This window comes from Coffea eugenioides, chromosome 3 (genome assembly GCF_003713205.1).
Source record: "Coffea eugenioides isolate CCC68of chromosome 3, Ceug_1.0, whole genome shotgun sequence".
Taxonomy (NCBI): domain Eukaryota; kingdom Viridiplantae; phylum Streptophyta; class Magnoliopsida; order Gentianales; family Rubiaceae; genus Coffea; species Coffea eugenioides.
Genome location: NC_040037.1, coordinates 3022869 through 3033383, shown reverse-complemented (window position 1 = coordinate 3033383; position 10515 = coordinate 3022869). Strand labels below are relative to the sequence as shown.

The following is a 10515-nucleotide window of genomic DNA, read 5'->3' as shown; positions in this document are numbered from 1 at the left end:
ACTGACAAAACAACAAATTTAGTACATAGGACGGTGAGAAAAAGCAATAAATAAATAAATAAACAAATAAAATTTGATTCATTATATTCAAATTAAGCCAATTGGCTTGGATTTCACTCACGCACAAACCAAAAAATCATTCACACAATTACAGGAACAACTCTTCACAGAAAAACTTCAGTTCATTTTCAAATCTCTGCAATACAAATCGCTCAGCTGGTGCTATAATGTTGGTCACAAAATATTTATCATCTGAAAATGGTTTCCTACCTGTCCTTCCAGCTCGATGAAGGTAATTTACTGCATCTCTTGGCAGATCAAAATTGTAAATATGAGTTGTCTCAGGCAGGTCAACTCCTCTAGCTGCTATATCTGTTGCAACCAGAAGAAAGTCTCCTCCTTCTCTAACATCCTGCATCCCGAAAGTGATTAGGCTTAGCATAAATGTATTGGCATGCTGTCATCCGAGGATATGTAAGAGTTCTGCTCTCCAATTAGCAACCTAAGGACATAAAAGAGGAAATAAATGCAATTACCAAGCTATACTTACAATTAAGGATGCTGCTCGCTGATTAAAATTCATATCTTCCTCCAGAAGAATTATTGTGGAGCATCCCAAAAAGGAGGTCTTTAAAAAATCAAATAGGATAGTTGTTGGTGGAGCATTTCCAGCCTTCTTTGACTTTTCAGACTGGAGAAAAAAATTAAAAGACATGCAAAATTTAAGTCATAATGTAAAGTAACTGAAAAATAGAATAAGGTATTAAGTACACAATGCACAAACATTTCGAGCTTTAGTGGTAAGAATTGCTTTTCATTCAGATAAATAAGTTTAGTTAAAAATTTGATCCCCAGATTTTGTGCATTAGGGTTCACTTGGAAACAACCAAAGGTAGCCATTTACTCAAAGAACAAGTAGCCATAAACTCCCTGAAAGATAAACAGTATGCATATACTAAAGGCATGTTAATACACCATCAAATTCGATATTGGATAAGTTTAAGAAGATACATAAAATTTGATGTGTAATTAAGGTGCTGTTGCATATCCTACCAAATTTTTTCATTTTGGGTGAACAGTAGCCACGTCTAATGATGACAAGCTTAGGAAGCTTATTTCCAACTTAATCTTGAAAGATCCGACAAATACAATAAGAATAGAACGATTTAATATGTTTCACCTTCAAAACTGTCGACCTGAACAACCAGTGCTGATTACATTCCATAATAGTAATTCACACAAATATGCTATTACTTTGTAAACATGAATGTCAAGTTACATAAAAAAGAACATGACAGAATATGAAGAACTGACTTGTTCTCCAACAAATACTATAGCAAACTGAGGAGCATCTGATTGTAATAACAATAGCAACGTTGAGTGCCTTTCCCTTTTGCCACATACCTGAAGCCCCAAGAAAGAAATTTTAAGTATGCAAAAGAAAATTAGCTTGCATTATCAAATAGTATGCCAATGAGCAAAATAAAAGTCAACTAAAATGGAAAATCAAATTCTTAGTTATTAGCATGGTGTTTTGGGGGGGGGGGGGGGGGGGAGAGAGAGGAGGCCAATATGCTGAAATCAACAAAACGCCAGACTTATAAGGGGTTACTTTCCTGGATTCAAAAATTGTCTTACCACAAATCTGTGATGTAGGCATGATGGCATTGGCTGAACTGGATTTCCATGGACATGAACAACATCACCCTGCCATAATCACTAACATAAATATCAAATCTTCACAACTCATAGAAATTAATAAGCAATACCCAAGAATAGAATCAAATGTTCAGCCATTTTAACTTTAAATTTCATAATCAGCAATAGATTGTAAGAAATGCTAACATGAAAATCAAATAACATATTCTCACATGCAGACCTTGGTCCATTTATGCTGTATACAGTCGTGCAGAAATCGCTTGTGCTGGGGAACTGATGCACTGGCAAAAATCGTTTGACGACTACTGCTTGAAGAGTATGATGTCAATAGCCTTCGAAGAGCATCAACTTGTTTTGAGGAATTGAACATAAAATCAACCTAACAAATGATAAAATGTAATTTAAATATGCATAAAAATTCACATAAATGAGCTTCACTAATTGATTTTACCATATCAAAAGATGCCAAGAAGAAGAAAGAGTTAAATTAGTTCTTGAATATTAGACAGTCAATACGTCGTTAACTTTGCAAGACACAAGGCGTCCTAAACTGAGCAAGAATACTTTTAAGATGAAGCTACTCCAACTTACCTCATCAATTACCAGCACTTGCATGGCACCTAACCCAAAAATTTGCTTCTCAAGCATTTGACACAAACTCTGCAGAGTTGCAATCACTATAGTAGGAGGCTCTGCCTGCATTTGTGGAAGCATCTTAGTAAGTGTTATATCACAAAAACAGTGTCATCCAGCATCAAATCTAATTGCATCAGCTTGAGTTGCTTTGCCTTTACATTCCAGTTCCTTGTCACACCATAGAAAGCAACATGATAAGGAAAAATGAGAAGAACTTGACAAGTTTCATGAAATGCCTCCTTAGTGCTCCAACAATTAGTATGATTCCTAGACAACTGTTCTTTCCACTGTGATCCTAATGAAACATAAATTTGAGTTTCCATCTATAACATCTATTTATCATTCAAGATTTCAGGTTTTGCGCTGAGTTATTTGTTTAAAATTCCAACCTGGCTATAATACGCACAGTCACATGATCATTCCCGCTCCACCCAACCTCAGTGTAATATATACGAATTGACATTATTGCCATTGGAACACTTTTGTACCTTTAACCACCTCTTATGTCTTGTCAACCTTCCCCCATCTAAAAGAGCCATGACGGTGCATGGCTTCTGCTGTCGTTCAGCCTGTGAAGGCTTAGCAGCAAGCTTTCGAGTAACTTCTGTAACCTTAGTTTTGAATACAAGAGCACAAGATTCTCTTAGATAAGTATATTAGTCACGAATACTCAAGAAATCAGGGAATTGCGTGCCTACTTGCATGCCAAGCTCCCTTGTGGGCAGAACAATCAGTGCTTGAACACCAAATCTTTGAGTATCAATGACTGAAAAAATCTGCAGCAGGTATGCAAGAGTTTTTCCGGAGCCTGTCTAGAGGGCCAAAAAAGAATGAGTGAAACACTCTGATAGTTTTTCCAGCAGTCACAAAGCATAAGCAAAAACACAATGCTAAGTTCTGCATAGACCTTTCCTGACATAAATCAATCCTAGAGGAAAAAATTGTTTTGTCTGACAGCAGTGCAGATAATAATTTCAGATCATGACCTTGAACTGAATTATGATAAGTATCTACCTGCAGTTCAAGGCAATAAATCAAATACTACAATGCAAATGACAATTTAAACAAAAGAACATGTTTACTAATTTCCTACCAAAAAGACTTTGCTGAAGACAAACGATGGCAATGACAGCTGTAGATATCCATTTAACTCCATGGACTAAATGAACTACCACAACATTTAGAGGGACACCATGACCAATGATCAATTAATAACATGGTCTTAGTCCTTATGAAACACGCAACAAACAAAGTTGCCCAGATATTCCTCAAATACACTTAATGATGAGCAAACTATTAAAAGTCTGAACAACATAGCAAATGCAGAACTATCTTCCACAATTTTTCGTTTAAAGAAGCAAATTGACCTGGGCCTGAAGTATACAATCTCGTCCAGCAAAAAGCACCGGTAAAGCTTGCTGCTGCACCTCTGTTGGTGCAACATATCCAATTTCTTCCATCCTGCATTCAGGTTTATATCTTCCTTCACCCAAAACTACCTTTCGCAATAAAATTTTCATTTCTAGGAAACCAATATTACAGAAACTCAGATTTGTAGAGTCAACCAATTAAAAGGAAATAGTAAAAAAAAAACATTTTCTTCCCCAACAACGTCTTACTATTCAGCACCTACAATTTGCAGACAAAAATGATACATGTGAAATATAAAGGTGAATTTCTTAATACTAACATTTGATAAATTAACTACCATTCATTAGTTCTTTAAGTTCAACTCAAGCTTGACTCGATAAACCCTCATTTAAGCTCGGCTCGAACACAATTTCAAACTCGTTAACAACATTAAACGAAGCATGAAGACACAATGATATTCTATTCGATTAAGCTCATTTACACCCATAACTTAGTCTGTTCATCGTCCTCAACCTCAAGCTCCAAACTTTTCAAATAATAGTATCAGTTCAAAACCAAATTACCTTAAATTCCACAATCAAACAGAAAAAAAAAAAAGAAGATACCGACATTGAAGAAAATATAAAGAAGGCGATAAAGAGAACTAACCTGTTAATCACGTGCTCAGGCACGTGACCTTCGCATAGCTCTCGTAGCGTGGAGAAGCTGCTGTTCTCTTCGATATGGGCATCTGTGGTATCCATGGAAGAAGAGGCCACACGAGCCTTCATCAATGGGCAGTGAATTTGCAGGGCGCACTGAGTCCGCTTACTACACCTGAAATCTAAAGACTTTGTAACGTAGGAAAGATTAGAGCTTTGTCCGAATTTCGCAGAGGAGGTCCATGAAACATAATGAGGATGCGTTGCAGAGAAACACGACGCCATTGCTGCTCCTCGAGTAACAAAAACAACAGGAGTTATTTTTGGTTTTTTTTTTTTTTGGGTGGTGGGGCCTAGAGTTTATATTTATTTTGGGCCTATTGGTTGTGGAGTCAGCCTTCAGAGTATGGGCTGTAGAGAATATTGGGTCGAGTAGTTTTGCTCTTACCCGATGCAGGCCTCCTGTCATCAATCAAACAGAAATCCTCCAATTTAGTCGCCCAACTGACAACAATAATCAACCCTTTCTAGTTTCTATAGAACTACGAGTGAAATAAAGAACCGTTTGGTTAGTTAACTATGCACACGTAGAGAAAGAGTTAGGGATTAATTTTTAAAAAAATACAATTGATTTAAAAAAGTATCTAAATACAAGAAGTGCAATAATTATGATCATGCGTATTCACATATAATTCCTTTAGCAAAATCTAATAAAGAATGTGGACATTTTATCTTTTCAAATAAATGAATAAAGGTATTAACTCGAATGTCATCAATAAACATAGGAGCATTTCATATGAGCGAAAGAGAAGTACCATTAACAAATTACCTGATTTCAATAAACATCTCTTTCTGATTTTGATTGATTAGTTGATGAACAAGTGTTGAATACTAAAACTATCTTTTTGAAGTAGGTAGTACTTTTTCTTTTTTTTTTTTTTTCAGTTAGGGGTGTTCGGGCTTACACCCGACTAGTTCCCCAACCCTGAGGAGAGCGAGCCCTACCGATCCTCAGGAAATTATGTTGAATTGTTGAGCTCGAGATCGAACCCAGGCCATCTCACCCTAATGAGGGCTACACGACCATCCGAGCAACCCGTCGGTGGTACCCCGAGCAAGTTTTGAAGTAGGTAGTACCCCGGGCAAGTTCTCGAGTGTTGCTGTTTAATGTTTTTTCAATCTCATAATAAATTGGGGAAAAAATTAAAGTACCATGAAGAAAAAGAGCAAGACGACTTGGTCTACGGCAAGGAAACCGGTTAGCCTAGCTGTACCTTTTGGTCGGGATGACTTTTAAGTTTTACCCTTTAGTGTAGAATTCTTGACCAATACTAATAAATAAATGCATACAGTACTGTCCCTGCCATTCATGTTCTTGGTACTTGAGCTCCAATTTTGACTGACTCCCTTGAATCACGCGCTTCCTTCTTCGTTACCCCATTTTCATCCATAAAAATGAAGCATCACCTATGGCTATGACTCCATCCATCGGGACTTTGAAAATGTACCCATTATTCTCCATTTGATATATCATAATAATTTGATATATATAAAATAAAAAAATAATTAGAAATCGCAATCGCAGAAAAGTAAAAAATTTTCTGCAGGAAACTATTACAATCTAATCATCCTTTTTACTAGTACTAGTAGTCTCCAAACGATAAGAAGGAAGGGGGAAAGGAAAGAAGGGAAGGTGGAAATGGTAAAAGGGCGTTGATTGATTCCACACAACCACCGTCTAAAACGGAATTCATTGCTTGGATTTTCATTAATTCAGGTGCTAAGCACTATTCGTCGATTATTATAAGGTTGTAATGCTCCATTTTTAACATTTGTCCACTGCTTTTTCTTGACCTTTTTACGCAGGAATACTCGGCCCTTTCCTCTCTACACTCTTCCAGCATTTCCTCTCGTCTCCTTCCTTTTTTTTTTTTTTTGTAATTGGTTTAAGAAAACTTATTTCGTATTCTTTTTTTTTTTTTTGAAAAGTGATTGATTATTTCGTATCACCTTTTTTTTTTTTTTTTTTGTCAAAATAACTGTTGTAGTATTAGTACTTACTAGTAGTATTTCTATTCCTTTTCTTCTTAAATTCTCCGTCTCTTCGGCCTCGTCCTCTTTCCACACACATACAATTACACACATTGAGTGCGTGAGCTGAGCTGAGCTGAGCTAAATTAGTCACTTTTACGATTAATTTTTTCCACAATGGCTACTGAGACGATCATCTCATCCGACAATCCATCAACGATCATGAAGACCATGACGATCAGCACACCATCATCCTCATTTCCGGCACCAGACAATGCCGCCGGCGACGTCGCCGTTTCGGACGACTGTTTCGAGGACGGATGTAGCATTTGTCTGGAGCCTTTCAGCTCACACGATCCTCCTACTGTACTCTCTTCTCGCTCCTTCTCTCTCTATATATCCAAAGGTCTCTCCTTGATGAATTACGGGTCGTTTTGGGGTCGATAAAATTCATTGTCTTATTACTTAAAATTAGAGAATTTTTGCAGAAAAAAATTTTATACTATTTACAAGATTTTGAACTAGAATAAGTGTTCCTCTCTCTCTCTCTCTCTCTCTTTTTTGTTCCTTTTTTAGTTTCAATTGAATTCTTTCTTTGTTTCTTGTATGGATTATATAGTAGGTGATTTCTGATCTTTAAAAATTTTTCTGGTTTTTACAGCAATTATTGATGTAATGCCACGTGACTTATATGTTACTAAAACAGGCAAACACATGTAAAGTTGGGGCCTTGTTTTTTATTAAAGCAATATTCAATCAGTTTGCAATGCTATGTTGGATGGAGTTATACCTTAAGAGTAATCTGCTGATCATTTTTTTCTTGATTGGTAGATTATTCTAAGTGATGAAACTGCAATTCTATGGTAACCATCTTTCTATGATTTGATGACTCTAGTGTACTTTTAAGGGCCATTTTTTTACTTTTCTGTTGGTTGTTTCGATCAAAACATTTCCCAAGCTAAATGAGATTACTTTTCTAGTTTTAGACTAATCCTATGCAGCTTGTTATTTTTGTCTTGGTATTCTGGGATTATAAAAGAACTTGAGAGCAAATATACCTCACTGCATTGACAACTTTATATTTTTGGTTACCCTTTTCAGAATATTGTTTTTGTTTAGTTGCCTCTCCGTTTGCATCCAAATGTAGTTTCTGCTGCGCTACTCTGCATCTGTACCTGGAGTTGTACAAGGATTATTTGTTTTCTTTGCGATCATTGATACTGTTATTAACTTCTTGACTTGTTTTCTTTTCAGGTCACCAATTGTAAGCATGAGTATCATTTGCAGTGTATTCTTGAATGGTGGGTTTCTTCGTTGTTTGTCAAACATAGTGCATTCTTCCCCCACACCCCCCCCCCCTCTTTCCCAAAAAAAAAAAAGTCTTCCATGTTTTGAGGGCTCCGTGTGAATATCAGCTATCAGATTTTTGTTAATTGACCGGTATATGCCCGTTTCAGGTCACAGAGAAGCACAGAATGCCCTATATGTTGCCAACTTCTTGAATTAAAGGATCCCACCAGGTATGATGCAAGCCTAATATGTAAAGATTTTATTGGTTAATTTGTTTCACTATCTTTTCTTCTCTTGTTTTTACTGCATTGAATTTTTCTGATTTCTTATACTACCACTGTTTAATTCCCTTCTCCAGCCAAGAGCTTTTATGTGCTGCAAAAGTTGAGAGAAGCAAGAGAGCAAGAAGTAGTATCCGTGTTGTTTATGAGGGTCCTGAAGTGAACCACGTAAGTAGTATAGCAACTCTAAATTCCATGTATGTTTCTTCAATGTCTTCATTCCTTGTGCTGAGAACATTTTTCTGTTTTTTGTTTCAAGGATTCTTCTTATGTAATTGATCCTGATGAGGAGGAGCAATTTCTGCAGCATTTTGCTGCTGCTACAAGCAGAGCCCGTCATGTTAACAGAAGCAGAAGGCAAACAGCATCACGACTAGATTCTTCCGAAGTATTCCCTACTGTCCCTTCGGAAATTGGGATTAACTTGACTTATGGGTTGGAGGGTGGTTTAGTTACTACAGGTGCACCAGCTAGCACCATTGAGGTAGAAGCATCATCAGCAGTTCCTTCTGTTGTGGATGTGACATCCATGACTCCTGAAACTGGAGATGGTCATGTTGGCCATAGGTACAGCTGGAACTGTTACTCTTGCATGTTTCTAAAATTAAATTTAATTGAATGGCTTAAAGGAGGTACCGGTCCTCTATGCTTACTGTTCTTTACATTATGCTCATCAATGTTACATTGAGAAATAATCTGTCCGACTTGAAATATAAACAAACCATGGGAGTAACTGGATTACACACTACAAGAGAGCTGTTCTACTAATAGCCGTCAGAAAACCTTGTTAGACAAAAAGGCCTTTGTTCTTATGATTTTTCTTGCAACGTAGCTTGCTAATATTTTCAAAATTACAGTTTTAATTGTATCAAATGTAAACATTATACGTCAACCATGATGTAATTGTAATGGTTTGAGAAGCAAATGATATGCATCATGCTAAAATTTCTAGTTGAAGCAAGGTTGTTGCTAATTGTCCTTATTGTCCTATAAGTGGTTACTTGTAACAGTTTACTGCAAACTGGCCTTTCTAGAGTTCTCTTGAAGGAAAATTCCTTTGTTCATAAAAAGATATGTTTTTTTTTTAAAACCTGGCTCCACTACAGCTTATATTCATGGAAAGAACTTCTTGACATTCAAAAGCAATTATCTAGTTCACTGCTACCTCATTGCAACTCCAGACACTGTGTGATTAATCACTGTGTAATTATATACATGAAAAAGATGATACATAGCGGCATTTCACAGAAGTTTATTTGTGCTTGATTGTTATCATCTTGGAACTTTCATCACAGAGATTCTTTCATGGTTTCCGTACTGTCTAGAAGTAGTTTCTTTCACACAACAATCATTGTCTTACTGATGAATTTTGTGCTTGTATAGGATTTTCTTTCACCAACCATCACCTGATGCTCCTCGCAAACTGAATTCATTTGAGTTCCTTGCCTTCTCTGAGTCTGTTAAAGCTAAAGTGTCTGCTGCTTCAGCCAGGTAAAAGGATTCACTTTTGGTATTTTTTGAGTGGCTGTAGTAACTATGTTAAATCTGAGACTGGAACAATTCTGTTCAGGTATAAGGAAACAATTACAAAAAGCACACGTGGTTTTAAGGATAAGTTGTTGGCTCGCAATACTACGGTCAAGGAATTGGGTAGAGGAGTTCAGCGCGAGATGAGTGCAGGCATTGCTGGAGTTGCAAGAATGATTGAACGTTTAGATCTTTCCTCAAAAAGAACTGGTGTTTTTGTTCCTCAGTCAAGTGCTCCGGTAGAAACTCCAGGAGCACCGGCCCCGACCGCCGATACGGTGAACTTCTCACACGAAGGAAAGAGTGTAGAGGAGAGCATTGCAACTCAGTATCCCATCGCAGGTTATAGGGAAATTACACATGGTATGAGTTCTGATGTTCTGTCATTCAACTCCACTACCAGACCAGCCCAAGCGGATGTTTCTCTTATATAGGTATATTACCTCTGTCATGATTATTCTTCTCTCATCAACTTATGCAATTCTTTTGTACTTCTAACCATTTGCTTTTTTCCTCATGATCTTTACTGATTTTGTTTCTTCTCTTTCCAGAGCAATTGCTGACACTTCAGTGATTGGAATTGCTGATCGGTGACTATCTATATGTTTTCCTTTTGGAAATGGAATCTGCAAGTGATGTATCCGACGTTTATAGAAGGATAATTGATCCGCATCCTGCAGCCTCTGTAAAATGTGAGATCCCAGGAATGTCCAGGCATATTATGTATTGCACTAGCTGCACACAGTTGATTGCATGACAGTCTGTTTGCTTTTAACTTACCTAGTTGAGCCTCTGTCCTTTCGAGGTCCTTTGTATTGTCCACTTTGAAATGGATGCCACAGCGGCTGAGATTGAGATCATAAAGCCAGCTCTTTCATTTTTATTATATCTAGTATTGATGCATCATGTTACTTCTTTTACACTTTATGCCTTTGCTCTATTTCCTGACGCTTGCCTTTTTCTTCAGTGGATATCTTACAATTCTTAAAATTAGGTGTCCGGAGAAATTAGGAAGAAAGTTAACACCATCTTATAGCTTTCTGCCTTTCTTCAAAATTTATGCTCTCTTGATCACCATC

General features: G+C 37.0%; 2 protein-coding genes across 4 annotated transcripts; one reads left to right on the top strand and one right to left on the bottom strand.

Moving 5' to 3' along the window:
• Nucleotides 1-92: 92 nt before the first annotated feature.
• Nucleotides 93-4578, bottom strand: LOC113765623 (DEAD-box ATP-dependent RNA helicase 58, chloroplastic). Of its 3 annotated transcripts, XM_027309858.1 has the most exons (10): nucleotides 4315-4578; nucleotides 3663-3756; nucleotides 2994-3107; nucleotides 2784-2906; nucleotides 2251-2355; nucleotides 1880-2038; nucleotides 1639-1707; nucleotides 1315-1404; nucleotides 551-691; nucleotides 93-412 (listed from the first exon to the last, which is right to left on the bottom strand). In XM_027309858.1, exons 1-10 carry the CDS (start codon nucleotides 4434-4436, stop codon nucleotides 149-151), a joined length of 1281 nt encoding a protein of 426 aa, XP_027165659.1. In that variant the 5' UTR covers nucleotides 4437-4578; the 3' UTR covers nucleotides 93-148. The 3 variants fall into 3 exon arrangements, with proteins under 3 accessions (XP_027165659.1, XP_027165661.1, XP_027165662.1); XM_027309860.1 differs by lacking the exon at nucleotides 1315-1404; XM_027309861.1 differs by lacking the exon at nucleotides 4315-4578 and having other exon boundaries at nucleotides 2994-3103; nucleotides 3663-3730.
• A 1813-nt stretch (nucleotides 4579-6391) lies between these two features.
• On the top strand, nucleotides 6392-10356 carry LOC113765251 (E3 ubiquitin-protein ligase RHF1A-like). Its single transcript, XM_027309365.1, has 8 exons — nucleotides 6392-6704; nucleotides 7593-7639; nucleotides 7796-7858; nucleotides 7987-8077; nucleotides 8169-8476; nucleotides 9293-9400; nucleotides 9480-9870; nucleotides 9988-10356. The coding sequence occupies exons 1-7, from the start codon at nucleotides 6516-6518 to the stop codon at nucleotides 9868-9870; spliced, it is 1197 nt and encodes a 398-aa protein (XP_027165166.1). The 5' UTR covers nucleotides 6392-6515; the 3' UTR covers nucleotides 9988-10356.
• The last annotated feature ends 159 nt before the right edge of the window (nucleotides 10357-10515 follow it).